The sequence below is a fragment of the Wallemia ichthyophaga genome, assembly GCF_000400465.1.
Source record: "Wallemia ichthyophaga EXF-994 unplaced genomic scaffold scaffold7, whole genome shotgun sequence".
NCBI classification, from domain to species: Eukaryota; Fungi; Basidiomycota; class Wallemiomycetes; order Wallemiales; family Wallemiaceae; genus Wallemia; species Wallemia ichthyophaga.
Genome location: NW_008806280.1, coordinates 1 through 27,141, shown reverse-complemented (window position 1 = coordinate 27,141; position 27,141 = coordinate 1). Strand labels below are relative to the sequence as shown.

At 44.8% G+C, this 27,141-nt stretch overlaps 15 protein-coding genes across 15 annotated transcripts; 7 read left to right on the top strand and 8 right to left on the bottom strand.

Annotated features, from left to right (window-relative positions):
• Positions 1-3: 3 nt before the first annotated feature.
• J056_004118 (Glycerophosphoryl diester phosphodiesterase) lies at positions 4-1,098 on the bottom strand (the record flags this gene model as incomplete). Its single annotated transcript, XM_009269319.1, has 1 exon — positions 4-1,098. One exon carries the CDS (start codon positions 1,096-1,098, stop codon positions 4-6), a length of 1,095 nt encoding a protein of 364 aa, XP_009267594.1.
• Positions 1,099-1,321: 223 nt separating this feature from the next.
• On the bottom strand, positions 1,322-1,969 carry J056_004117 (Signal peptidase complex catalytic subunit SEC11; the record flags this gene model as incomplete). The annotated part of the gene is made up of 3 exons (XM_009269318.1): positions 1,322-1,393; positions 1,451-1,760; positions 1,812-1,969. 3 exons carry the CDS (start codon positions 1,967-1,969, stop codon positions 1,322-1,324), a joined length of 540 nt encoding a protein of 179 aa, XP_009267593.1.
• Positions 1,970-2,025: 56 nt separating this feature from the next.
• On the top strand, positions 2,026-3,431 carry J056_004116 (Ras-related protein Rab-6A; the record flags this gene model as incomplete). Its single annotated transcript, XM_009269317.1, has 6 exons — positions 2,026-2,098; positions 2,143-2,605; positions 2,652-2,724; positions 2,773-2,931; positions 2,984-3,056; positions 3,103-3,431. 6 exons carry the CDS (start codon positions 2,026-2,028, stop codon positions 3,429-3,431), a joined length of 1,170 nt encoding a protein of 389 aa, XP_009267592.1.
• A 220-nt stretch (positions 3,432-3,651) lies between these two features.
• On the top strand, positions 3,652-5,232 carry J056_004115 (Homeobox protein HD-10; the record flags this gene model as incomplete). The annotated part of the gene is made up of 2 exons (XM_009269316.1): positions 3,652-3,828; positions 3,883-5,232. The coding sequence occupies 2 exons, from the start codon at positions 3,652-3,654 to the stop codon at positions 5,230-5,232; spliced, it is 1,527 nt and encodes a 508-aa protein (XP_009267591.1).
• An 854-nt stretch (positions 5,233-6,086) lies between these two features.
• On the bottom strand, positions 6,087-8,191 carry J056_004114 (Laccase-1; the record flags this gene model as incomplete). The annotated part of the gene is made up of 4 exons (XM_009269315.1): positions 6,087-6,243; positions 6,291-6,961; positions 7,010-7,753; positions 7,805-8,191. 4 exons carry the CDS (start codon positions 8,189-8,191, stop codon positions 6,087-6,089), a joined length of 1,959 nt encoding a protein of 652 aa, XP_009267590.1.
• A 236-nt stretch (positions 8,192-8,427) lies between these two features.
• J056_004113 (Putative transcription factor C16C4.22) lies at positions 8,428-9,038 on the bottom strand (the record flags this gene model as incomplete). The annotated part of the gene is made up of 4 exons (XM_009269314.1): positions 8,428-8,672; positions 8,719-8,803; positions 8,846-8,900; positions 8,947-9,038. 4 exons carry the CDS (start codon positions 9,036-9,038, stop codon positions 8,428-8,430), a joined length of 477 nt encoding a protein of 158 aa, XP_009267589.1.
• Positions 9,039-9,532: 494 nt separating this feature from the next.
• Positions 9,533-10,256, bottom strand: J056_004112 (uncharacterized protein; the record flags this gene model as incomplete). The annotated part of the gene is made up of 5 exons (XM_009269313.1): positions 9,533-9,565; positions 9,610-9,750; positions 9,800-10,114; positions 10,170-10,197; positions 10,243-10,256. 5 exons carry the CDS (start codon positions 10,254-10,256, stop codon positions 9,533-9,535), a joined length of 531 nt encoding a protein of 176 aa, XP_009267588.1.
• Positions 10,257-10,323: 67 nt separating this feature from the next.
• On the top strand, positions 10,324-12,275 carry J056_004111 (Histone acetyltransferase GCN5; the record flags this gene model as incomplete). The annotated part of the gene is made up of 5 exons (XM_009269312.1): positions 10,324-11,322; positions 11,379-11,573; positions 11,629-11,691; positions 11,737-11,854; positions 11,905-12,275. 5 exons carry the CDS (start codon positions 10,324-10,326, stop codon positions 12,273-12,275), a joined length of 1,746 nt encoding a protein of 581 aa, XP_009267587.1.
• An 85-nt stretch (positions 12,276-12,360) lies between these two features.
• Positions 12,361-13,380, bottom strand: J056_004110 (Putative glutamine amidotransferase-like protein C13C5.04; the record flags this gene model as incomplete). Its single annotated transcript, XM_009269311.1, has 4 exons — positions 12,361-12,541; positions 12,604-12,941; positions 13,000-13,079; positions 13,128-13,380. 4 exons carry the CDS (start codon positions 13,378-13,380, stop codon positions 12,361-12,363), a joined length of 852 nt encoding a protein of 283 aa, XP_009267586.1.
• Positions 13,381-14,003: 623 nt separating this feature from the next.
• J056_004109 (uncharacterized protein) lies at positions 14,004-15,585 on the top strand (the record flags this gene model as incomplete). Its single annotated transcript, XM_009269310.1, has 3 exons — positions 14,004-14,907; positions 14,953-15,381; positions 15,428-15,585. 3 exons carry the CDS (start codon positions 14,004-14,006, stop codon positions 15,583-15,585), a joined length of 1,491 nt encoding a protein of 496 aa, XP_009267585.1.
• A 416-nt stretch (positions 15,586-16,001) lies between these two features.
• J056_004108 (Regulator of ribosome biosynthesi) lies at positions 16,002-16,968 on the bottom strand (the record flags this gene model as incomplete). Its single annotated transcript, XM_009269309.1, has 2 exons — positions 16,002-16,435; positions 16,482-16,968. The coding sequence occupies 2 exons, from the start codon at positions 16,966-16,968 to the stop codon at positions 16,002-16,004; spliced, it is 921 nt and encodes a 306-aa protein (XP_009267584.1).
• Positions 16,969-17,208: 240 nt separating this feature from the next.
• On the bottom strand, positions 17,209-19,402 carry J056_004107 (NADPH--cytochrome reductase; the record flags this gene model as incomplete). The annotated part of the gene is made up of 3 exons (XM_009269308.1): positions 17,209-17,232; positions 17,283-17,417; positions 17,471-19,402. The coding sequence occupies 3 exons, from the start codon at positions 19,400-19,402 to the stop codon at positions 17,209-17,211; spliced, it is 2,091 nt and encodes a 696-aa protein (XP_009267583.1).
• A 72-nt stretch (positions 19,403-19,474) lies between these two features.
• On the top strand, positions 19,475-20,501 carry J056_004106 (uncharacterized protein; the record flags this gene model as incomplete). The annotated part of the gene is made up of 4 exons (XM_009269307.1): positions 19,475-19,610; positions 19,660-20,163; positions 20,214-20,357; positions 20,425-20,501. The coding sequence occupies 4 exons, from the start codon at positions 19,475-19,477 to the stop codon at positions 20,499-20,501; spliced, it is 861 nt and encodes a 286-aa protein (XP_009267582.1).
• Positions 20,502-20,681: 180 nt separating this feature from the next.
• Positions 20,682-25,290, top strand: J056_004105 (DNA topoisomerase 2; the record flags this gene model as incomplete). Its single annotated transcript, XM_009269306.1, has 8 exons — positions 20,682-20,945; positions 20,995-21,032; positions 21,084-21,507; positions 21,556-22,998; positions 23,047-24,402; positions 24,448-24,857; positions 24,913-25,065; positions 25,110-25,290. 8 exons carry the CDS (start codon positions 20,682-20,684, stop codon positions 25,288-25,290), a joined length of 4,269 nt encoding a protein of 1,422 aa, XP_009267581.1.
• A 247-nt stretch (positions 25,291-25,537) lies between these two features.
• J056_004104 (Putative 2-dehydropantoate 2-reductase) lies at positions 25,538-26,892 on the top strand (the record flags this gene model as incomplete). The annotated part of the gene is made up of 4 exons (XM_009269305.1): positions 25,538-25,999; positions 26,043-26,382; positions 26,427-26,602; positions 26,650-26,892. The coding sequence occupies 4 exons, from the start codon at positions 25,538-25,540 to the stop codon at positions 26,890-26,892; spliced, it is 1,221 nt and encodes a 406-aa protein (XP_009267580.1).
• Positions 26,893-27,141: the final 249 nt, after the last annotated feature.

Genomic DNA, 27,141 nt, shown 5'->3' with positions numbered 1-27,141 from the left:
TACTTATACAAGCTGGTTGTGTTCCGCGAGACACTGGTTTACAACATGATGATCAAACTTGCGTGCAGTGTTGAGTTTGTTCAGCTCAGCCCATCTGACAAGTTGATGTGGCCAGTCGGTTATAATCCCATCAACGCCCCAGCCATACATCTCGTCTACGACATTGAGTGTATCCACCGTCCATGGCTTGACGAGCATATCCAAGTCGTGTGCCACATGAACGACCTCCTCTGTGAGGAATGGGTGATACTCCGGTGAGGACAGCGTCGATGAGCTGTTGGTGGTTATTTCCGCAGGTGATATCATATCTGAGTCTATTTCCCTTGCTATCAAAGCAGCTGCAGTGGCAGGGGGAAGTCCGTTGTAATCTTCTATACCTGTAATATCCCCATCACCCAGCCACGCTGAATTGTTTGTTGCTGTTGTTACGTCATACAGTGCGCTAGTCTTGAGATGTGGTCTGAGATGCTTCGATATCTGCAAAGCCCGCCAATCGAAGCTTTGGTGGGTGATGCGCGTGCCTAGATGGTGCTTATCGATGCTATCCAAGAGCACCTCAACAAAAGTAAGGGGATCTCTTGTGGAGTTGGTTCGTGCAGCGTTGATCTTTGTTTCAACGTTAAATTGAATGTCGCCCGACTTATCAAAACACGCAACAAACTCAAACAGTTCGTCTAGAGTAGACAGTTTAGTGCCAGGGTAAGTCTCCTGTATTGGAAAGTCGCTCTGACGCAGACTACCGCAATCGAGTGTCTTGATCTGTGCGAGAGTGAGATTCGCAATGTGTTTCCCTACGTATGGCCACATGGAATCTTCCTCAACGACAGGCGCTGTATCGAGACATTTCGACGGCATCACATACTCGTCATGCCACACCACCCCATATCCATCCTTTGTCACTCCGAAATCTAGCTCGAGCGTGTTGGCTCCGCTGATGGCGCCATATGCGAAGCTGGGAAGTGTGTTCTCCACTGTACTCCCACGTCCTCCGCGATGCGCTTGTATATCTAGAGGTGGGCGCACAGGACTCGCGGTTAGCGCGACCATGAGTGCGCTGACTGCGAATAGCGTGTGTCGTAATGGATTCTTTTGCTGCATTCTTGTGCGTTGCGTTGGTTGTCGTGTGTATCAATACGTGCGCAAGTGGTTTAGCGAGTCAGACGCACGTGCTGCAGCCTGCTGAACGTGGGTTTTGTGACGTATGCAAAGTGTTTATTGCATAGGCTGTGTGGATATGGTTTATAATACCTGGTACATGGCACCCAACATTCCTCATGCATTCTGCACCTAACTCGAATGAAATACATGCATAAATAAACAGCTACTCCCTCTTTAACATGACAAAAGCGGCCATAAGCGCAATACCAGCGTATTTAATATTAGGATGGTCATTCTGGGATGTGTGTGTTAGTGTTAGTGTCACTGCCATCACCTCAAACAAAGCACATACCATCAATATCGTGATATAGCCCGCATAAGGAATATAACCTATAACCTTGCCCACAATCTGATCTCTTCTGAGCCATTTGGGTCCGCGATACAACACGATATCGTCTCCGGGGTTATTATCGCCTTTGGTGAGAATTTTCTCTGTCTCAAGCCCCACATCCAAATGATGATCGATGACTCTGTGCACGATTGGTATGTCAGTGTTTGGTAGCTTGTAGACGGTAATTTCTCCAATATCGATGGGCTGCTGCACGGGTGGATGGTATAAGAAGAGGATATCGCCACGCGCGAAGGCAGGTTCCATGGATTCGCTGGAGGAGAGGAGTGAGAGGTTGTATCACGCTGCTAGATACGCCGCCTACGATAAGACTACAACGATCGGTGACTCGGTGTTCATCACCACGCCTAATCCTTTGTAAACGGCGAGTGCGGTACATATCACACTGGCAAAGGATAAGGCCTGCAACAAGCAATGCCTGAAACCGAGTCTCTTAAGTGTTTTTATTTCCTCGGTGAACATTGACGATGGTGGTTGTGATAAAACCTAGGAATGTCGCTGTCGATGGCGGGGGAGTTATGCGGGTGCTGGAAGGCTTGAACAGCGGCGCTAGCGGTGCTGAGTATATTCATCCCCGTTTGGTGCCTTCAGGTGGGTCGATTGTTGGTGTACACGTCTCCTCTGATATACGCAAGATCTTCTCTTCGATGAGAATACAAGGCTCGTGGAGTACACTCTCAAAGCACCCGTATATCGCAATGGAGGGTTTGTTAGCGGGTGTTATGCTAACATTACCACCCAAAAAACCCCACACAAAGACGATAAAAAAGCGTATAAAAATCATAAGGAAGAAAGACGCGTCTTGTTGAATAGCTCTTTCAGCCATTCGAGGCAGTTGCTCAATCACAGAGCCATTCCACCCCACAGCGCTGAAAATACACGCGTTTACGCTAACAACAGCGTCGATTACTCAGCTTCTCTAGTAGAAGATAGCCAATTGGATGAGATAAACAGCGGGTTGTCGAGGCAGCGGATATACGCAGAGGATTCATTTGAGCTGGATGAGAACAGCTATGTAGAGGATAGTGACGCGGAGGAGAGGAATAGCAGCGATAATGATGTACCCTATAGCAACACAATCACCTCGATTATAAATAAGTATTCCTGAGTTGAAATCACATGATCCACCTACACCATCATCTAGAATGTCGTCCTCTGCGCTAGATCAGCCACCAACATCTGCAGCGCCATTGAAAAAGTTTAAATTGGTGTTTCTAGTGCGTGGATTGAGTCCTGGCACCTCACAAAGCTCATACTCAAAACAGGGTGAACAATCGGTTGGGAAAACATCACTGATAACAAGATTCATGTATGATACATTCGATAACACATACCAAGCAACAATAGGAATAGACTTCTTATCCAAGACAATGTACTTGGATGACAGGACTGTTAGATTGCAGTTGTGGGATACAGCAGGACAAGTGGGGTTGGCTGAGTAGCGCACACAAGTCTAACAAGTCTAATAATCTATAGGAAAGATTCAGATCACTTATACCTTCATATATTAGGGATTCCTCAGTGGCAGTTGTTGTATACGACGTGACGAGTGGGTGGCTATAGCTAACCATCCTGTACTCACTAATACCCCTCAGACCAGAACAGCTACGATAACACATCCAAGTGGATCGAAGAAGTTAGAGCTGAAAGGGGCGATGACGTTATCATAGTTTTAGTCGGCAACAAAGTGGACTTGAGTGACGGCGATAGAGTTGATTCAGATAAGGCAAAAGCTTATTGCGATGAGAATGGCTTGATGTTCATTGAGACGTCGGCTAAGTCGGGGCAGAACGTCAAGCAGCTGTTCAAGAGGATAGCCATGGCATTGCCGGCGAATGAGGAGGACAAGAAGCAAGCCGCCAATGTCAAGATAAACGTGGAGAATGAGGAAACTGACAAGAACCAATCTAGCTGCGCTTGTTGAAGCTGGATGAAGATTTTCTTGTAGGAAAATGAAATGAATTAGGAAGGTGTGTGGGGGGAGTGAACTGAGAGTGTTAAGGGACTAATTGGGGTTTATAAATTCATGTAAGCTAAACCAAATAACCAAAAAGCTTTTTATATTTTATTTAATTTTTCTTACCGGAATTTCAGTATCGAATCGGGTTTACTGAAATCGGTGAAGAGTGACCAGAGATAGAATGATGAATTATAAGCCAGTACAGTTATTCCACCCAAGTAGCTATCAGGCAACTCAGCATGCTGTGGGCCAGGACGATAGCGATAGCAAGCCCTCGCAGCAGCAGCTACAGACGCAATTGCTCCAATATCAGCCATTCGAGGTTAAGCACAGGAAGAGGACGTCGAAGCATCAGTTTAATGTACGTGATAGCTGGCTCTGTGGCTGTGAAATTCTCTGCTAAAATAACCCCCAGGTCCTCGAGGAAACTTACCAGACGAATCCAAAGCCAGCAGCCTTAATTAGGAAATCCTTGGCAGAGCAACTTGAAATGACTCCAAGGGGCGTTCAGATCTGGTTTCAGAATAGAAGGGCAAAGGCCAAAGCCCAGGCCAAGAAGCAGGTCAATGACGATTTCGAGGTACAACCACAGCCACAGCAGCAACAGGCACAGGCACACAGTGACAGTGATTCTACACCTGCACCAACGCTAACGCCCGCACCAACCAACAATTCCCTTCAAATTGACCCTCAGCCAAGTCAAAATCTTCTCTATCCATCGCCCCTTCCAAGTCCTGCATCCTCAAGCTTAATACCGCCATCTACAAGTCTATCGCCAACAAGCCTGATATCTAATCCATTCTTTGATACTCACTTTAACTTGGATCCACTCAGTAACCCTAACAATACGCAGTTTAGAAGGGGATCTGCTCCCATAACACAACCTGTACAGCCAACCCACGCGCCTACAAACGGCTTAGGTTTGTCTATCCCTCAGTCTCACTCCCTCGGCTATTCCCTCTCCGCTCTTACAAATCCCGGCAACATCGGCCCCGTCAGGCGAGCATCACTTCCAAATTTCCAAACACGTCGCTCAAATCAGTCACTACGTCAATCTGCATCCAAGTCTAAACTCCCAACTTGCACAGAAGAATCTCCAAACTCGCCATTCCCCCTTTCACCTACAGAAGCACCTCTTTCTACGCATGGATTAGTACTCCACACTGCAGACGCTCAACTTAACTCGAGCGACCCTTCCAGTCCAACGACCAACACGACTCCATCACAAATGGAAAATCAGCAACAGCACAATATTTTTCAATCATCTTCTTCAAATTCTCTCTCCCATGCTCTAGCGACTTCAGACACTTTCTGGAGAGAATCTTCTTCCTACTTTGACGATCAATCTGATGCCGATCGTCGACAATCTGTTATGTCGAGTAACTTCGATAACAGCAGCTTGTTCGATAACTGCAGGAGGGACTCTGAGGTATCTACAAGCGCAACAACGACTTATGGTGGTATGGTACCGTATGATATGTATAGCGGCTACAATGATCAAGTTAGAAGATCATCATGCGCATCCGATTTCATCCACACTTTCGAAGATTTCGGTGTCAGTGGAGGCGCTCAAAATGGTAACGATTTTAGCAACAGCAATGACTTTAGTGTCGGTGTTGGAAGTGGTTCACATGGTAATAACTTAGTCAACGCTCATACTCATCCCCATACGCACGACTTTGGCCATAGCGCTATCACTGACTTTGTTGATTACACACTCGATCCTAAAGAGGCAAATGAGGTAGACAGCTACGTTCATTGCTAGGTGCACGGATTGAATTGATGAGGCCAACACACTCTCACCCTCAACAACAAGGATCAAAATGACTCATCGCGATTTTCTTACACATTTCTAGTCATTCTAAAGATATACAGAATCCAACGTTATAGCGAAAGCCTTCTCCGTATCTTTTATTTCCCTATTCTCGTCTTTCTTTCCTTCATTCTTGGTAGACAGATAATCTGTACATTATTTTGGATAACAAAACACAAGACTCGATACATCAAACACGATACTCTACTACAGCTCAACATAATCACACCAAAGAATCAAAGCTTTAGGGATTCTTATACTACCATTCTTGTCTTCTATGTTTAATCTCTTTTGTTTAATAGCCTTTGTTTTTGACTTGTTTACATAGTTGTATAAAATCATTTATCTTATCTTTTAAAACGATATTTCTCGGCTGCTGTGACACATGTACAATACATTCGCATTTTTAATGCCCGTTTGTTTTTCCCATTGGCCGTTCGGCGTCCCGCAGTCGCATCGGTTATAAATTGCAGAGAGCGGCTGAGGTTAAATTGTAAGCGTGAAGTGTGACTGTGCTTTATTATTAATTTATTACGCCGTTTTTGTATTCACAAGTTGAGATTTATGAATGATGATTCAGTTGTGATTCAGTTGCGAACGGTGATTGAACCTTGTGGTAATCATTTTCATTGCTAAAGCTGTCTAATATCAGTATATCTAAGCGCTTTCGCATCATTATTGCATTCTCGTTATTTCTGCAAAAATCGATGTAAATTGAGACATTTCCTATATGCATGTCTTTGGCATTGACAATAGCATTTGATTCTTTTCATTTTCAAATGGATTTTATTACAATTGTCAAAACCTTACGACAGCTCGCTATTCACCGTGTTGAGATCTTTATTAAGCGCCTTGACGCTGTAGTACTCAGGCATTGCAGGTGTGCCGCCCTCATCTGTAGCGATGAGTACATAAGCCATACCACCAATATTGTGCATGTTAACATGGCAGTGCAACAGTGCGCTATTGTTTAGTTAAAAATATTGATCACATCCTACACCCGAACTCACGCTGTAGGTTGCACGCTCTCGTATCTAAAGATGAGATAGCTGCCCTCATCAATTGTACTTTCTGGAATCAGCACAGTGTCTCTATAAGGTGGATCGAGCCAGTTAACTTGCACTCCATTATCCTCAGCTTCAACTACATCCCAGTAACTGAAATTACCTGTTCCAGCCGCGAGGACGTGATAATGTTCGAAATGCTTGTGGATAGGGTGCGCAGGTTGTCTATCGCCATAATCTGCACCATTTGTGATTATTACATCAACCACACTGCCATTCGGATACGACGCTATAGACTCATCACCGATGTATTGCTCGAAATCATACAGTACCGGTGGCTTATTGAGCTCGTTGCTGGCGGCATAGTACTCCACAGTGCCCCACTCGCTCATGGACCATTTGAGGAAGTTGGCGTTACTGAGTGAGTAATGCAACGTCACATCCGCCGCTTCCCCGCGCTTGGGGATAAGTGGGGGAGCAAACTGTTTCAATGAGATGAGTGAATCATTCAGAACTCGTATATCACCCGATACAGGCTGACCAGCGTAGTTGATAAATGGTTCCGACAGTGGTATGGACGGCATCCCTGGATCATTTTCCGAAGCCGGGTCACTGTATTCCACCCTATCATCATCATCAGCCAATCCATACCTTATGATGGCGAATTGACCGATTACCTGTGCAACTGGGTTAGTAGTTGCTGATGGTGCTGTTATCACACTCACCTGCGGCTCGTTGTAGGCTGAGATGCGCAGCGTGTACTCGCCTGGCGTGTGCAGACGGAAAGCCACTCCTATACGCTCCCCGATCCCTATCGAGAATGCTTCTCCTTTGACTGGTTTCGCGTAGTTACCATCAGCGGCGAAGAAATTCAGTTCGTGCTCATCTATCGATACGAGATAATTCCAGTGTCCACTCGCACTGAGGAAATGAATTACTCCCCATCCACTCTCATAATCGAATTCAAACGTCTGGAGAGGTACATCGGTAGGTGTGCATGTGTACCAGAGATCCTTATCGAATGTAACATTCTCATAGCCTGGCTGCGAGCCTCTGTCTATACAACCTTTCGCTGTCGTTGTGTTGCTATCTGTCCATTCGGAGAGATGTTCCGATGTGGGGCAGTTCACCCTGCCCTGGCCATTGATGAGCAGACTGTTGGCACATAACAGCTCACTTTGCCACTCTTCTGCTTTCTCGAGCTGCTCCCAAATCGTCAACTGCGTGTAGTCTGTGATGGTAATGATGGTTGGATTTTGGTCGTGGCGCTCCAATGCCCTAACGCCGTCTTGGTCGTCGGAGATGATTGAGAATGGATTCTTGCGCTGTTTGGGCCTGATGTAGAGTGGAATCACTTGGCCATCTTGATAGATGCCCGAAAAATGAGAATGAAGCCAGTAAAGACCATATTGTGCTGCTCTCCATCTATAAATAAAGCTTTCACCTGGCTTGATGACATTTTGAGAGACCTTTGAGGGATTTGTTAACTGAAACATCTTTATTTTATGCACCAGACTTACACCTGGAACACCGTCATTATAAACACTGCCAATCTGCTCGATACCATGAGCATGCAACGTGGTACTTGTGTTGAGTTCCTTGCTGTTATTGTTTAGCTCAATTTCCACCTCCTCATCCTCTTCTAAGAAGATAGCTTCACCGCCATTGAATGCGCGTCCGTTGACTGCATACACGTAGCGCTCGTCGTCGCCATCGAGGGAAGCTAACTCATCTGTTATGTTGAGAGTAATGTATCGCGTATTACCACCCCTTCCATCTCCTTCTGGTCGCATAGGCTGTTGTATCGGCCCCTGTAAATCATGCTGCAACTTCCAGCCTAGTGATTGTGTTTTGGTTATCGTTAACAGACTGAGTAGCGTAGCAAATATAGTGTACAAATGTTTCATTTTTGCCTACCGTGGCTTGACTTTCATTTGTCAGACATCAAAACGCGCGGTTTTCTTCCTCATTTTAGCACGCCATTCCTCGGCTCGCGTGAATTTGACAGACATATATAGGGAATGTGTGCAAAACTTATCATAAAAGCCTTCCTAGCATCCCCATATCGCTTACAAAGGCATTTTATTATTTCATTCTTTCGCATTCAAATGGAGGAAAATTTTAGGTCCTAAGACTTGACACGTTATTCCTCCATCGATATATCATGGCTACTTTGATCTTTGGCTAGCTTGTCAGCTTGGGCGTGTGTTTTCTTTTTATTCTTGTGTGGAGGTTCGAATAAGATGGCGTCATCTTGTGTAGAATGCGCGTCAGTATCTTCACCTTTCTGCTTTCTCTGCTGAAGATCCAAAGCTTTCTGCATTGTAAGTTTCGAAGGCACGATTTCTTTCAAGAATTCTAATTCTTCGCTCTTATCAACCGCGTTGGCTGGAGGGGAGTGAGAGATGAGCTGAAGTGAGAGAATGCCACCAACCTAGATCTCTGTATTGAATCGTGTTGCGCTTATCCAGCGTTGCTTGTATGTATCCAGCATCTGTGAGATATTTGATGAAGTATTCCTTGTTTTGTTAGGGTGAAACGCCATCAAGTAAACCACCCACAGTAGCCACAGCTATCAAATAGGTAGCTTCTTTCGCGCAATTCTCCATTTCCTTGCTTTAAAAGAAATCAACTGGGCCGGCAGCAAGCAGAGCACACCCACTCAGCCTTTATAATCTTTTGGACACGCGCTATTGGGAGGTGCGTTGTGCCCTTATCCCTGGAGAACTCTTTCTTTGATGGCTTATCTGACATATTACCCTTGAATGTTCTCAGCCAAAAGGGGATGAAAAACGCAACGACAACGACACAAATCGAGGATTACACGGTCAATTACAAGCTCACCACTTTAGAAAGATGTTTGATGATTTGGTGCAACGCTTCTCTACCTGGCGATGCAATTTCTGTTAATCTGGGCAAAGATTGGGCAGTAGCGACGCCAGCGAATCAACACATTCCTTGCGTATCCACAAATGTCCTTAGATGGAGTAATCTTAACGATATGGCTGCGTCGATAAGCAGGCGATTAGGTGGGTCGGCTTGTTTGTAAAGCCCCCCCCCCCCACTCAAACCACTCAAAGCCACGAAATACAAAGTACAAGTCTACGTCAGTCTTGATCTCACAAGCAGCCTTATACCTTCATCACAGAACAGAGATCCAAATTCTGACGTCGTTATGTTGGAATTAGAAAAGCGGTTAGTACAATTCATGGGGGGAGTATTGTGAATGTAGGTCTTAAAAACCGTGTTTATATCTTCTGCTTCTTGTTGGTGGTAGATTTCTATCGTGTTTTAATGTGCTATCAATGTGATAGTAATCACCCACCTCAACTGGTCCAAACTTTGCTTCTCTCTTCTTCTTCAATTCCTCATCTTCTTGACTTAACTTTGGCTCATTCTTGGTCTTTGGCTGGGTACTTACGCCAAACCTGGCAGCTCTGGCGTCCTTTTTAGCTTGTTCCTGGAGCTGTAAAGGTGTGAGTGGAAGAGGTAGACGATACAAGAGAGCAACGAACATTCAATTGCTCCTTTTCGAATTGCTGGGTGCTTTGCCCGAACCTCTCAGCGCGTGCCTTCTTTCTATCCAATTGAGCATCTGAATCGTTTGAATTATCCGGATTGTGTGGTTGTGTAGGATTGTTTTCAACATTATTCTCAGGCTGCTGAGGCTGCTCAGGCTGTTGAGGATGTTCAGGCTGCTCAGACTGGTGATCCCCTTTACTCTGCTCAACGTTGTCCTCCATAGGCTGAGTAGATTGATTTTGAAGGATTCTCTGTATAAGTTCCTCCTTCTTACCAGAGACAGACAGATTAGATTTCTGCAAGATGTCCTGGATAATTCCTAGTATCAGTTACTAGTGTCTTCCTATTAAAATCCAATCCCACTTTAAGATCACCAACTTTAAGTGATTTCCTATTAATTTTAATAAATTGCTTGAAATTCCAAAGCAATTCTTACAATTTGTTTTCCATTCCAATAATCGCAGTTGGCAGTAGTGGTCGTTATAGATTAAGGTGCTTCTCTTAACTCCAAGCAGCCATGCAAGATCCACAAACCAGGAACTCATCTTCATTATCACCTGCGTCTTCTTCTAACGGGATAGATTTAGATTGGCTTTATTTACAACCCAATTCGACTTCACTTAACAATTCACAAGCTAGACGTTTACTCATTAGCAGGCACTCTACTTTTGATTTCTGTGATGGTTATAGACCTTATGAAGGCGCTGTAGTTGTATTGACTGGTGATCCAGATTCCATTTCCCCTTCTCAGCTCTGCGCTTGTACGAGAACATTGGGTGATCACACGAATCCTGATCAGGATGTTGAGGAGGAAATTAGAAGAGCTAAAGTTGCACTCAGGATCGATGAGTTACTCAGAGACATTAACAAGTTGGATAACTTTGATTATTCTGATCAAGACATTGATAGCTTAAAGAAACAACTTATACCACTATCACTAGACAATGACCAAGATAATCAACAACTCAATGATCATAATGAACCACCTCTAAAGAAACCAAAACTAGAATCCCTCGATGAAGACGTCATTCCTTCTGACGTACACCAACACCTCCAAGACAAAGTAGAAGAAGACAACCGCAAGCAACACCAAGAACACCTTCAACATGAAAAACAAGCCCATATGAATGTCGATGCCCTCACTGTAGGCGTTTCAGTTGACTCTGACGATTTCAACAAAGACAGTCAGCAACCCAAAAAACAACGTCCGGCTGTAATTGAAGAAAAGCAGAAACTAATTCAATTCAAAGTTGTCAAGAATGATCCCACTCTCTCTCCAGACGAACAATCACAAAATCTCATTATACTCGCAGGTCTCAAAGCTATTTTTCAGAAACAGCTACCAAAAATGCCAAGAGAGTATATCGCCAGACTCGTCTACGATCGTAATCATAGATCTATGGCTATTGTAAAGGAAGGTCTTCAGGTCAGAGGTGGTATTACTTGGAGACCATTTGAAAGTAGGGCTTTCTCTGAAATCGTCTTCTGCGCAATCACTGGTAGTGAGCAAGTCAAGGTGGGTCAAAATTATGGTCGTTATATAATGATTAACCCTCTGACAATACTCTTAAGGGTTACGGATCACACCTCATGAACCATCTTAAAGATTACATCAAAGCCACCTCATCTAGTAAACATTTCCTCACCTATGCAGACAATTACGCTGTTGGGTACTTTAAAAAACAGGGTTTTACAAAGGAGATCACACTGCCGCGTGAGATATGGACTGGTTATATCAAAGATTATGAGGGTGGTACGATGATGCAGGTGTGTTGAGTGTATGTTGGATATCCTAATTGGCTAACTTTGTGACATATCCAAGTGCTCTATGTTGCCCAAAATTAATTATTTAGATGTGCACGATATACTATCTCGACAGAAAGATGTGAGACGAGCATTAGCAGCATAGATTCGACTCACACCTCCCAAGATGGCTTTGGAAAAAATACGCGAATACTCGAAGTCACACATAGTGCACCAAGGATTGACGCATTTCAAAGATGCTCCCGAGGGATACAAGATAGATTATCGCGAGGTACCAGGGTTGAGTGGGTGAATCAATATTGCACTTTACACCTTCTAATTACGCTTAAAACAGTCGAGAGTGGTTGGAATCCTGAACTAGACGCACTATGTCAACGTCCATCACGGAACCCTGACTTTGCAATCATGCACCACTTACTCTCTGACCTACAAAATCACGCTTCGTCTTGGGCATTCCTCAGTCCCGTAAACAAAGACGAAGTAGCTGATTACTATGAGGTAATCAAAGAGCCAATGGATCTCAGCACAATGGAGCAGCGTCTGGATGATAATCTGTATGAGAATCTCGACCATTTCTTAGCTGATGCTGGTAAAATATTCAACAACTGCAAAGCATACAATGGCGAGGGGAGCAGCTACACCAAGAATGCGATTCGGTTAGAGAAATTTCTGAAAGAACGACTACAGGCGTGGAAGTCTGATTAATTGAGTTGTACAGTTGTATTATTATGCATTGATTAGTATCATAACTTGATTGATATGCGATAAATAAAATGGCTGATTGAATGTCTCACTTTGTATCCACACCCAACACTTTCATGATTGATCTACCAACATGCATAGCATCAGTTGGTTGTTGAGCGATTTCACTAACTTTGGCCGCATACTCTGACGAGAAGATACCTTCACGTTCGTATTCCTTGATGAGCGACAAAATGATGCCACTGGACCATTCAGGATGGCCTTGTAGACTATGATTGTGTTAGAATGATCAGCAGTTGCCAAGTTTTAACCAGCAAAACAGCGCACATACCCAATAATCTGCACCTGACCGTGTTTGCCACCTGGTACTACATCTGGGGCGTTTGTGAACCCTCTAGCCTTACCATCGTCGTAATACTTGGCTAAAGCTTGAATGCGCGTGATTTCGGAGCTAGCGAGCAACTCAAACTGACTGGGCATCTCTGCAACGCAATCCTGATGAATTTGCTGCAATCTGATGACATCCTTTCTGTTCTCATCTTTTTCATCTGGATTGAGGAGCTCCTTTCCACCTTCCGTGAGCTTCAACTCTGTGGAACCTACTTCCCAGCCTTTAGTATTGGCGATTATCTTGCTAGGACCGAAAGCGCGGGCGAGAATTTGCATGCCCTGAAAGCGAGTGGGTGTGTAAGGGGAGAGTTATTTCCAAGAATTCGGTTAGACGTACGAAACAGATACCTATTTGGCGAATATGGGGATATTCATCGTGCAACATGATCAAGAAGCCACAAAGACGGAGAACCCACACTATCTAGTTGTTAGATTGCTGATACATCAGCCAACAGTCTAACTCACTCTTATCATCAATGCTACTATCGGCAAATGAACCAGAAATGATGATTGCGTCGTAAGTGTGAATGTCTTTAGGATACTGCCTCTCTATTACGTCGTATTTCGATATTTGTAGGTCAATATCGCTAGAAGAGCTTTGGCAGAGTGGTTTAATAAGTTGTGACAATACTTCTTCGTACTCTCCATGATGCTTTATCGCTTCGTAAGGTAGTGTATCTGCCTTCAGGAAACAAATCTTGAGAGTTCTTTGTGGCATTCTCAGTGGCTTCTTGGCAGTGTGGTGTTAAGGGGGAAGATTATGATGACGTTGGCGTAATTTTATAAAGTTTGAGTGCAGAATTTTGTATAAAGCATATCGTTAGATTTTGAACAACATATAACTGTAGCTGCTATGCAAAAAAAAATAAAAAGCGTGTGTGTCGTAGGAAAGCGAGTGCGAGTTGCTCAGAGAATGAGCGCGGTAAATGCAGCTAATGTTATCTCGGCTGAACAGATAAGATAAGAAACTCCAACAAACTACGATTAGCTTAAGACATTGCTATTGTTGCACCCCTAGCCAATGAAATCTCGGTTATTCAACCATCCGCACTAGCGTACCTAGAATTGCAGATGTTCCGATGTGCCTTGGCAGAGCGCGGAAATCAAAGAAAGACGGCAAGGGAAATCAAATAACCCAGGTAGAATCCAACTTTACCCTTGAAAAATCTACTGTGAACCAATGCAGCTAGTGGGGAAGAGCAATAGAAATAACGATAGAGACAGCTTGGATTTTTCAAGTCTGATGCTTTAAATACATTTCAAGCAATTGGATACATTTTTAGCCGTCGAGCGCACGCCCAGATACTGCGGCTGATAATACGTGGTTACACCAGCACGACGATGATCAGCAGAAAGGGAATTCTGATTCTAACGCTTGTATTCTCTCTGTTCAGCCTTCTCATGCTGCTGACGAGACACTCGCAAATCCACGCACCGGATCTCTCCCACCTTCGCTCTACATTCACGCACCGGCCAGATATCTACAACTATCCAATCACCCTCCCAGATCTCCCAGATCAGCTCAGCTCAAGGCTTGCGGACATTCTTGACCAGCCTGCGCTCAACCATTCCGAAGCTTATCACATCAATTCCGCTATTTGCTTGCCAAAGACGCATGAAGCAGTCGGCGATACGCAGCAGCTCAGAGAGGAATTAGGCAATTGGGAGCAAATAACACCAAAGGAGATAATAAAGATTAGAAGTGAAATTATTCATCACTTAGAGTCTCTCGGAGAAGACGCTGTCTTCAATTTCGATAAGGCCGGTTTGAGACACAATGAAACCACGAAAGGTCTCGTGATCACAGCCGGTAACAAAGACACACATGAACGAGCTATCACGTCCCTCAAAATGCTCAGAAGCATGAACTTTACTTGGCCGGCTGAAATATTTCAGTATCGTGATGAGCATTTGTCTTCCGAGTTAAATCAGACGTATGCCTCCCTCAACGCTACTGTCAGATATGTACAGGGTGTATCGAAAGACTTGATGAGCGACGACCAACACAACTATCAAATTAAAGCGCATGCTATTAGAGACTCGTCGTTCAGAGAGGTGCTTTACATGGACAGCGATAACATTCCTATCCGAAACCCTGACTTCCTATTCGATGACCCCATGTATGCAGACCCATCATCTCCAAGAGTCACATTCTGGCCTGATTTCCAGAAGGACCATCCAGCCAATCCTATCTGGAGGATTCTAGGTATTTCTTGTCAGTCTGATGAGTGGAGAATTGATTCAGGTGGGTTGGAATGTAAGCCTGCTGCGCGCTGCTAACACTAGACAGGTCAAATTATGTTTGACAAGGCTGGTAACGATGGAATGAACCTAGCTGCTCTACACATAGCAGCATTGATGGCTGATAACCACAAGTATTGGTTCAAGTTGGCGGGTGGTGACAAAGATACGTTCAGATATGCGTTCCACTTACTCAGAATCCCATACGTGCATGCTCCAAACTGGGTAGCAGCAGGAGGAGCACCAACACCCATCTCACGCGACAGTAGTATCAGATTTTGTGGTCACAGTAAGATACAATTCGATCTCAACACCTTAGAACCAAAACCTGTGTTCGCACATGCTCAACTTCTCAAGGGTGCTAACGTGGATCATACGACAGCAAGTCAGGTCTTTGCCAGTGTCAAGAAGTCGAACAAGGCATTAGCATTAAAACCACTTTCTGGTTCGCCTGTTGAGATTTACGATGGTCCTAGAGGTGGGTGGAGAGTGTTTGTGAGATGCACTTTTAATAATAATCACAGGTAAATGCTTCAATCTCCTCGGCAGCGTAAAAAACAGTTACGAAATTTGGATGGAGGATCTAATGAGAATCGGCCCTGATCCGGCTTACCATGGATGGAGAACTGCCAAGTGGGAACGTGAATGGAGACAGAATGGTGGATATGTAGGCGGCTGGTGATAAAGGAGTTCATCAGGGCTCATCTTTCAATATATCCAAGGTGATTTGATTCACTTGAGCCTCGTGGCTCATTAATCGGACGTCTTTTAATTCATTATATTTAGCTACACACTTCTCAACACTCATTAAATACAAATCAACACAGTCGCTTTTACTTGCATTTTCACAGATATTTCTTTTCTCATAGGATAACATAATTGAGGTAGGTGTGAGTGTTGGAGGGAAGTTTCTTGCTCACAAGACTCGAGCAGACCGAATAGCTTTTGATCTCTTTATAAGACATGTATTTATATTTCGTTATCTAAAATGAATCTTCATTCGTCGTGTAGTGTTACATTTAGTGTTTCAAGTAAATCTAAACAATGAATTCCGAAAGCAAAGCATGACAAATACAATAAGTTAATAACGCACTAAATCTACTTTTTTGATCTCTTTGTCGTGTTGATAGCTCGACGAGTGTTGACGAGGTCTTTGTTACCACCACCAGTACCTTTGTTGAGCTTGGTTGCACCTGACGAGACCTTATCCAATATATCACGATTAGATTTGTGTTCTTCGGTTGTGTTGGTGACTGGATTGAACTTTCTCTTCTGACCTTTGAGAGCGGGCTCACCAGACATCTTCTTATCGAATTTACCCATTGAACCTGTGCTGACTCTGGATCTATGCAGACTCTTCTCCAATTCCTGCTTATGTTGTGCTCTCTCCGCACGCTTCGCAGCCGCCTCTGCCTTTTGTTTTTCTTGAACCGACTTTGTAATACCCTCATTCTTGAGCTGCTGCTTGACATTCTTGAGTGAACGATCCCTTCTAGCGTGCTTGATGGCGGATGCAGGGTTGTGGTCTTCGTCTGAGAATTCGTTAGTGGTAGAAAATCACCCAAAAAACCAACTCACCTTGACCATCTTTAAGCTCATGCAACCATTGATTCTCTTCCTTTTTGTTAATGCCCCCGTATCCCCATCTTGGAACCCATTTCTGCTCGTCCTCGTCGAATACCATTCTATCCTTCTTCTTGTGGGTGATACCCTTCTCGTTCGCGAATTTCTGCCACTTGGTCAATGGCTTAGGCTTAGGCAGTGGCTTCTCTCTTGGTACTGCGTACACTGACTCGTCTGGGAGTTTGGCGAGTGGGCCATCTAAAGTTTTCGTGATAGGTTGCTGGAACAAGTTGTTTACGAGTAATTGTACGCCGTCTCTAGTGAGTGACTTGACGTACTCTTCTCTATCCACTTTCAACTCATCGGCGTTAAGTGCGTTGGTGTCGAATGCAGCGAGCAGGTTGAGATCTATCGTTATCGGTACCTCTCTGTCCACCTGCGTTGGCTTGTATCGTTTGCTGTGTTCTGCTAATATCTGGCTGGCGTCGATAGGTGCGGACATGAGCGTGCAAGACAAGGAGAGGGAGGAAGGAGTGTGTAAGCTGGGTGAATGTGCCTGGTGTTTATTGCAAGTTAGCTAGCCAACAATCAAAGCGCACTAGATATACTCGCTTTATTCTCCTAGCTCCTAATTCCACGCTCTCGACTCGCAAGCAAACTGATAAATTTGATAACACACACAATACACGGAGCACACGCAGCAAAATTAACATTATATCCATCGCAAAACACACAAAAACATCTATGACCAAACGTCTGTAAGTATCTATATTGGCGTGAGTATGCTGCTTTGATCCTTGTGATCCAGCTACCCACCCGGTTTCTCTCCTTAAGTAGGCGTATCTCTTGCGCACCTTCCACCTCAGCCGTACCTTGTTTAGCCTCGCCGAGGATGCGCTGGAGTGTCTCCTCCACTTGTCTGGCCATATTGCTAGCCTCGCCGCAGATGTACTGAGTGAGAGAATTGTTTAGCCGGGCAACTTTCAAAGAAACCAGAAACTCACAATATATGCGCGCTTATTTAGTATCGCATCCGCCAACTCCTCCCTAGCTTCCCAGACATGATCTTGGACATAAACCTTCTTCTCGCTTTCCCTACTCACCGCAGTGCGCATGACGAACGAATCGCCAAGCTCTTTTCCATACTCCGGCCACTCCTCTTTGTAAAGGAAATCCTCATCACTCCTCCTACATCCGTAGAAGAGGTAGAATTTGCCCCACTCATTGAGCGCATCAGCTCCATTCTTCTCCTTGTAGCGACGCGATAGGTGCACCCTCTCCTGCACAAATCCCCTGAATGGCGCAATACCAGTGCCTGGTCCTACTGCTATGATGGGTATTTTCGGTGAATTTGGTAATCTAAAGTTTGATCTGCGCACGTGAATTGGCGCTTTGAAGTGGCCATCACGAGCATATGCACCTCTCGGACCCTGTATCGCGTATTGAGGTGGTGCTATTATTTGTGCATCTACTGGTGCACTATATGAAATACTATCATTGTTGACTGATTGCTTTATATTGAGGACGTAGTTGGTGGCTAAACCATAAACATTCTTGTTGGCATTACCCGCGCTCTTATATTGTAAAACTACAGCTGTGATGTGGATAGCGTTCGGGTTAAGTTTAGGTGAGGAGGAAATGGAATAGTAGCGAGGCGAGAGACGCGGCATGGATGAGATGATATCTTCGAATGGAATTGACCATGTCTCAGTTGAAGCGTGTTCGAGAGCCTCGTGTAATCTCATAGAGTGGTCAGATACTACCTCCTTGTATTTCTCTTTGCTACTACCCAGCTCCGAAAGTACACACTTTGCTTGATCCGTTGGAGCGTGTTTTGCAAACAAAGCAAGCGTCTGACGCGATACCGTTGCTGAGATGTCCAAATAGTGTCTGAAGGCCGTCTCGTAGTTTGTCGGTTGTGGGAATGGGACTTTAGCGAGAGCAGGGTCTAGGGATTCGATCTGAATAACAGTCTGACGTTTATCTGAAAGGCCAAGAATTTTGAGCGTCTCTTCTACATACACTTCGGCATTGACAGGCCACAAACCGACATGATCACCGTGTTGGTACTTAAGGCTGCTATCTTGGATAGAGAACTCTGTATGTATACAGCTACGTTCTGTACCAATTTTGAAAAGATCATTTGACTTGATAATGGGAGCTGCATAAGGATTCTTGGCGTCGTGTATACCTTTTGTGCCGTGTAAAGCTCTAGCTGAGAGTTCACCGAGGTAGACCTTTTCATCTGGGATTTGAGAAATTTCGGTTACTCTAAAGTCAGCCTCTTCTGCAGCGGTGCCTTCTTCTATGTTAAGGCTCTTTGCGAGTGCATCGAAAGCAGGATCTTTCCAAGCGAGATAATCCTCTTCCATGCTCTTGTTATCATCACCCTCGCCCCTCTCACCGATACGGATAGCGCCGAGTTTGTTGAGTTTGTTGTCCAATTTACGTGCAGCGCCGTTAAATTCAGTGTAAGTTTTGTTTCCGAGGCCAAAGAGAAGATATTTGAGGTTAGGAATGGAATCAGCGCCGTCTTCAAACTCTGGAGAATCCAAGAAATCCATGAAAGCGACAGCGTTATCTGTGGGTTCACCTTCACCGTAAGTGGCCATAACGAAAACAGCAGCCCAGTCTTGATGGAAGTGAGGCAAACACTCGTATTCGTAGTCATCGAGGTCTGCGATGAGTACACCAAGGCCATATCTGTGCTTCAACTCTTTGGCTATTTTGAGGGCGTACTCTTCAGCAGTGCCAGTCTGTGAACCGTAGAAGATTATAACACGCTTTCTCGTCGACTGCATCTTATCGATAATATTACGAGTGGCAGTGTTGGCTGCCGGGACAGGTACACGAGCTTCCTGCTTACTGATCATCTTATCTTTAAGCAGATAAGCTGCCAAGATGATCGCCACGGCTGCAGCGATAATTTGGATCATTTATGAGCTGACAGTAAAAGACGAAAATGGTTTCCCGCCTTCCTCAAGGGAGATACGCGGTGATTGATAAAAATGAATTTGATAAATTTAAAGGGAATTAGAAATACAAATGGACTATATGGGGTTGGCAGATTAACTAGATTTAATTCTTCACTCGCTGCAGCCGCTGAGTCGCTCACATCGGCTGCAACCAAATCACAAGCAGCGAGTCAGTGGATTTTGTTTGAACTTGAGTACAACCCACTAACCCCAATTAGCTGCTGAATCTAATTTGAAAAGATTTTGGAAGAATGCATCAGTTAAGTGCGTAGAAGGAAGACAGATTGTACACCTCGATCAACGTAAATTGAGAACACCTGCTGGAAATGTATTGGATCTTCCACAGAACAAGGCAGCTTTAGCCCTTCTCATTGCTCATGAATGGCAGTCTCAGGATAAGCTGATAAAGCCACACGCACTTCCAATAACCTCACTCGCTTCAAGGGCTTTAGATTCATTTAAATGTGAAAATGAAATGGAAAATACGTGCAATGACCTCATTAAATACTTTGAAACTGACGCAGTGTCTTTCTTCCAAGATGAACCTGTTCAATTGGTTCAATTACAAGAGAAACACTGGAGACCTTTGATTGAATGGGCTAGTAAGCGTTATAACACCCCTATAAAGGTATTTGAGAATGTTATTGTTTGCAAGCAGCCACAAGAATCACGTCAACGTCTTCTCAATGAGATTAAACAGTTTGATCAATTCACTTTGGCAGGTAGGCATTGACTTATTACATTTAATAATATTCACTCATTAAATTTACAGCATTTGAGAGAATAGTTATGCACACAAAGTCATTCTTAATTGGATTGGCCGTCATTGATCGTCATTTGAGCATCGATCAGGCTTCACAAGCAGCACACGTCGAAGTTAAATCCCAAATCGCTCGCTGGGGTGAAGTTGAAGATTGTAAGTTTTATCACACCAAAATAACCGCGTACAACGCGTAAAATACGCGTCTAACCACGCCAAACAGCTCACGACGTTGATCACCAAGATATACGCAAACAAATAGGATCAGCAGCTTGTTCATTGATAGAAAGTAGACATTAGATTTGTATTTTGTTGAAAAAATAACATTAATTTCAAACGATAAAAAGCGCTTCTCTTGCGTTACGACAGCGATTACCCAACACGATTAATCGAGTTTGTGGATTGCTGAGGATATCAAAATCTACATTCCCCTTCAACAGCCAATCCAATAAATTTAAATTCCACTTAAGAAACTTTTACATGCCACCAAAGCAGACAAAACTCAGCTTCAACAAGAAAGCTCCGAGTGAATCTGAGCAAGACGATTTCGAGATTTCTGATGGCAGCGATGTTGATATGCCACCGCCAAAGAAATCCAGTTCGACAAAATCAAAATCAAAGTCAAAGGCTCCTCAGAATGACGACGACGACGCAAGTGATAATGACGATGATGATGGCGTTCACAGCATCCAACCACGAGGAGGCTCCACCAAGCAGAAATCTGCCTCAGAGACTTACCAGAAGGTGTGTTGGACATACACCCTCCCTTTTCCCTTCTCATCCCGCACTCAAGCTCTCACAACTTGAACACGTTCTTAAAAGACCTGATATGTATGTGGTAACAGCGTTGGTGCAATTTCCACTCTCTAAACCCCCCCTCAGGTACATCGGTAGCTGTATGTCCCACGAAGATCACCACTGGGTCTTTGACGATGAAAATAAAAATCTCATCGAGAAAGACATCTCAATAGTACCCGGTTTATACAAAATTATGGATGAAATTCTCGTCAATGCTGCAGATAACAAGACACGTGACCCAAGAATGGATCTACTTAAAGTTGAAATCGACAGGGAAGATAACAAAATTATGATTCAAAACAACGGTAAAGGTATTCCTGTTGAAATCCACTCAAAAGAGAAAATATTCATACCTGAGCTTATCTTTGGTTCGCTTCTGACTTCATCAAATTATGATGACGACGACAAGAAACTAACCGGCGGTCGTAACGGTTTCGGTGCAAAGCTCACAAACATCTACTCCACGGAGTTCACCGTTGAGACAGCAGACAGTGAAAGTGGAAAGAAAGTACGTTTTACATCTCATTCCAAGCTCTCATCTAATCCACAAACCTAGTTCAAGCAAACTTTCCGCAAAAATATGAGCGACAGGGAGTCCCCTAAAATCACAAGCAACAGCAGAGGTGAGGAATACACCAGAATCACCTTCAAACCAGATCTCGCTCGCTTCGGTATGGACAAAATCTCTGATGACATGTGCGCTCTCATGACAAAGAGAGTCTACGATATGGCCGGTTGTCTTCCAGGTGTCAAGGTTTACTTAAACGGTACCCGCCTGCCTATCCGCAACTTTAAGCAGTACGTTGAAATGTATGTCGCATCCTCCCAAGGTAATGAGGGTGAAGCCTCCACAAAAAAGCCAACTATCATTCATGAGCGCGTCAATGATCGCTGGGAGGTGGCATTCGCACTTAGTGATGGTGTTTTCCGGGAGGTCTCATTTGTCAATTCTATCGCTACAACTAAAGGTGGTACTCACGTCGATCACGTCACCAATCAAATCGCAAGCAAGCTCGCCGACATTGTCAAAAAGAAAAACAAGGGCTCTAACGTCACTGCTGGTAAGATGAAGAATCAGATGTGGATTTTTGTCAATTCTATGATTGAAAATCCTGCTTTCGACTCTCAAACTAAAGAGACGCTCACTCTTAAAGCCACACAATTCGGTTCAAAGTGTCCACTCTCTGAGGAGTTTCATAAGAAAGTATCAAAGTCTGGTATCGTTGAGAGTATACTTGACTGGGCAAAATTCGACGCTGATCGTCAATTGGCAAAGGGCGATACCAAGACTAAGAAATCAAAAATCTCCATCAAAGATTACGAAGAAGCCAACAAGGCGGGTGGAAGAGAAGGTCATAAGTGCACTTTAATTCTCACAGAAGGTCTGTCTGCCAAGACACTCGCAATGTCTGGCTCTCAGGTCGTCGGTAGAGACTATTACGGTGTTTTTCCACTCCGTGGTAAGCTCCTCAACGTCAGAGATGCCTCCCACTCTAGCATCATGAATAACGCAGAGCTGACGGCCATCAAGAGCATCATTGGTTTGGCTCACAAGAAAGAGTACTCTTCCATTACGGAGCTGCGTTACGGTAGTATCATGATTATGACTGATCAAGACCACGACGGTTCCCATATAAAGGGCCTGCTCATCAACTACTTTGATACTTTCTATCCATCACTCTTAAAAATCCCTAACTTCCTTGTCGAGTTTATCACTCCAATCATCAAAGTGTTCAAGCGGAACCAAGAAGTGAGCTTTTTCACCGTCCCCGAGTTTGAAAATTGGAAGGCCCAAAACGATGATGGTCGTGGTTGGAGACTGAAGTATTACAAGGGTTTGGGTACCTCGTCCGACGAGGAGGCTCGCCAGTACTTCAAAGCACTCGAACGTCACCGTATTCCTTTTACCTCCACTCAAGACGGTGATCGTGAGCTCATTGATATGGCTTTCAACAAGAAGCGTACGGAGGACCGTAAGGAGTGGCTAAGAGGGTACACTGTGGGTGTTTGTACTGTCTTCTTCATGCCACACTAATGCAACCTACAGCCTGGTACTTACCTGGACCATGACATCGATGAGATCACTTATAAAGACTTTGTCAACAAAGAACTTATTCTCTTCTCGATGGCAGACAATGCACGTTCTATACCTTCAATGGTTGATGGTTTCAAGCCTGGTCAGCGAAAGGTTCTTTATGGTACAATCAAAAGAAACTTGAAAAGCGAAATCAAGGTCGCTCAGCTGGGTATGTCTGTTGCTGAAAATACTTCATACCACCACGGTGAGCAGTCTCTCATTCAAACTATTGTCGGTATGGCACAGAGCTACGTTGGTTCGAACAACCTCAACATCCTCTCACCAAATGGTCAATTCGGTTCGCGTAGAGAGGGCGGTAAGGATTCGGCTGCTGCACGTTATATTTTCACTGCAATTCCACGCATCACGCGTACTGTTTTCCACCCCAACGACGACCCTATCCTCACTTACCTCAAAGAAGATGATGAGTGGATCGAGCCGGAGTGGTACGTGCCCATAATTCCAATGGTCCTTGTTAACGGCGCCGACGGTATCGGTACGGGATGGTCGACCACCATTCCCAACTACAACCCAGCAGACCTCGTTGCCAACATCCGCCGCAAGCTCAACAATCAGGAGATGCAACCTATGATTCCATGGTATCGCGGCTTCACAGGTAACATTGAGCAGATGCCAAACACAACGGACAGATTCAAAAACCAAGGTATCATTGAGCACATTGACGATTTCAAGGTTCGTATCACTGAGCTTCCTGTGCGAGTATGGACGGTTCCCTATAAGGAGGAGAAGCTGAAGCTGTGGGCTCAAGGAAATGAGAAGACAGCACCTCTGATCAAGGACTACGAGGAGCACGACACGACGACGACTGTCGAATTTATCGTCACGCTCGACCAGAAACAGATGAAGACTGCGCTTGAGAAGGGCCTGCATGAGTACTTTAAGCTCAACGGCTCGATAGCGACCTCGAACATTGTCTGTTTCACGTCCGAGGGCAAGATAAGGAAGTATGCCAACCCTGAAGAGATACTCGAGGAGTTCTTCTACATCCGCCTCAAGTACTATCAGCTGAGAAAGGACTACCAGATGCACGAGCTCGGTGTGGCATTCGATCGACTCTCCAACCAAGCTCGCTTCATCAAGATGATTGTCGAGCGTGAACTCATCGTTTCTAACCGCAAACGGAAGGATGTTGTTGCAGAGCTCCGCGCCAAGAAGTTTACGCCCTTCCCTAAACAAAGGGAGAAGAAGAGACCTGGTGAGGTTGAGATTATCGGCCAGGAAGAGGAGGAAGAGGAGAACGAGGGCGGAGCGAGCGACTTTGATTACTTGCTCAGCATGCAGATTTCTAGCTTGACAATGGAGAGAGTGAGTGGGTTTTTTGTGTGACGTGCTCTATTAATGCGCTACCAGATGGAGCAACTCCTCAAACAACGCGATGCCAAGGAGACTGAGCTCAACGATCTGGCAAAGATGATGCCCCAGCATCTTTGGGATAACGATCTTGATCGCTTCATGGAAGAGTGGAATGATCTGATCGAGAAGGATGCAGAGGCTGCTGATAGAGTCGCAAACAAGACGAAGAACAAAGGTGCGACAGCAAGGCGTGTACAGAAAGCTATCAAGAAGAAGCGTGGCGATAGTGATGACGAAGATGACGACTTTTCAGCTGCTGCTCCAAAACGCAAGAAGGCCAGTCCAAAGAAAAAGACGCAGCCAAAGAAGGAGAAGGAGGTTGACGATGACATTGAGGTCACGAGCAAGTCGACTAGCAAGCCCACTAAGAAGACACCAGCTAAGAAGCACAAGATCGAAAGTGACGAGTGAGTTGTGATTGGTGGAGGGAGGTGAGGTATTTCAACTAATAATCATACACAGTGAATCACCACCTGCTAAGCGCCAAGCGTCTGTCAAGGGTGAGGACTCTGCAAGTCCAGAAAGGAAGACGACCAAGAGGACGACCAAGACCAAGGCAGCAGCAAAAGGACCATCGAAGGCTCCCGCTAAGAAGCAGCAGGGTGCTAGTGAGGAGTGAGTTTCATATTCACAACCCACTTCTCTAACACTACACCTAGATCAGAAGACGAGAAGCCAGCTAGCAAGAGTAAGAAGAGCTCTGCTGCCTCTGAGGACGACTTTGGCGTTGGAGGGGATGACCAACCAGCCTCAGTCGCGCCACGCGCTAAGTCTGGACGCTCTCAAACACAAAAGGCAGTGCCCACTTATATTGATTTCTCTGACGACGAAGACTTCTAAGTTACGTGTAGATAAGAACAAAGAAGGCCCTACCAGTTGTTGTAAATATTGTTATTATTTAACGCGTTTTAGTACCACCAAGTTGAAATAGAAAGTGCATAGCCGCAATGCTCTATTTACAAGTGTGGTTTTGTTTATTGGAAATTACCCTTGCGGAACTGTACTGAGAAAGTGCTGCAGTAAGACTTTTCCTGGTTCGGAGCCTAATTATATCTCATTCCAATCTGAATCTTATCGCAATACCACCATGACAGAAACCGCGGACAATCGACAGGATGTACTGCTCGTTGGTTTTGGAGCTGTTGGTGCTCTATACGGATGGCTGCTTGAACAGTCTAAAGGCGTTCGAGTCACCGCAGTCGCCAGATCAAACTACAAAACAGTCCAAGAACAGGGCGTGCAGATTGAGTCGGCCAAATTCGGCAAGCACTCATGGCAACCTTATAGAGTGCTCCACGACGTACATCAAGCGGCAGATAGGGACTACAAATTCATTCTATGCACATATAAACACCTCCCTGATGTTACCCCGACACAGGATATCTTGGGACCTTGCTTACATCGCTCAAACTGCTTTGTGCTGCTACAAAACGGAATAGGGATCGAAGAACCTCTCCAAGAGCTTGTCCCCCATGCGACAATAATCAGTGCTGCGATCTGGGTTGGCGCAAACCTAAAGGAATCTCGCAGAGTCGTGCACAATGATCTTGTGAGTATGATGGGCACACTCTCACTTCTGCTTACAGTATCAGGAACTGCTCGTCGTTGGTAGATTTAAGGGAGAGAAGCGTGGACCTAATCATCAAATGGTAACCTCAAAGATGCCAGAAGCGGATGCAGACAGGCTGCTTGAAGACCTAGTCAAGTTATTGCATGCCGGTAATTCGAATACCTTACCTGTTTCGGATATCCAACCAGTGAGATGGAAAAAGAACTTGTGGAATGCAACCTTCAGTAGTTTAGCTACATTAGCAGGCGAGCCAATGTCTGTTCTTATGCGTGATGAGAATGTAAATAATGTTATCCCGATCGCGAGGAGAACAATGCTTGAGATTCTCTTCGTTGCCCGCAGTATGGACATTAATGAAGACAGTAAGTAGGTCAATGTTACTTCTCTACCGTCTCATATTGCACAGAATTACCTGCTACTGCTGTCGACGAGCAGTTGTCACTAACTTTGAGCCAATTTGGAGGTATCCAACACGCGAACGAGCAACGGATAGGAGAAAGTGAAGAGGCAGCAGCCGGAAGAGCCGCTTTCAAGCCCTCTATGCTCGTAGACCACGACAATAATCGTCCAATGGAGTTGCAGGTGAGTGTGCCTTACGGCTAGAAAGAGTCATATTGATTTAAATATAGTGCATCGTGGGCTCTATAGTTCAGCGTGCACGAGAATTCTCCGTGGAGACCCCCAGGATTGATATGGCGTACTCCATTCTCTCCGTAAAGCAACGCAAGTTTGTTGAGCTCGCCGGGGCAGCTCAACATAAACCTACAGCTCGTATGTCGGCTGAGCTTGCTCAACGCTTTGCTCGCAGCGATTCGCCAGTGGTACCCTCGGGTACTCCTCTTGACCTGCCATCAACACCAACCAAGATTTAAGCATGTTTGATTGGGTGTTACAGGGATTGCAATCGAGTGCTTTCGGGATTCAGAGTGTTACTATCGATGTAGGAAATCAGTGAGAAGCAATTCATTCCGCTGTGCTATATAGATCTAATCTTATATGAATGGCCTGTCAGGTTTAGTTTGTTGTGATCTTTGAAACTTCGCCTTATCGTTTTTTTTTGTCTCAGGTTAGCAAGCATTTGATTATAGTCAATACAATTTGTTTTAGGTTAGGTGAACAAG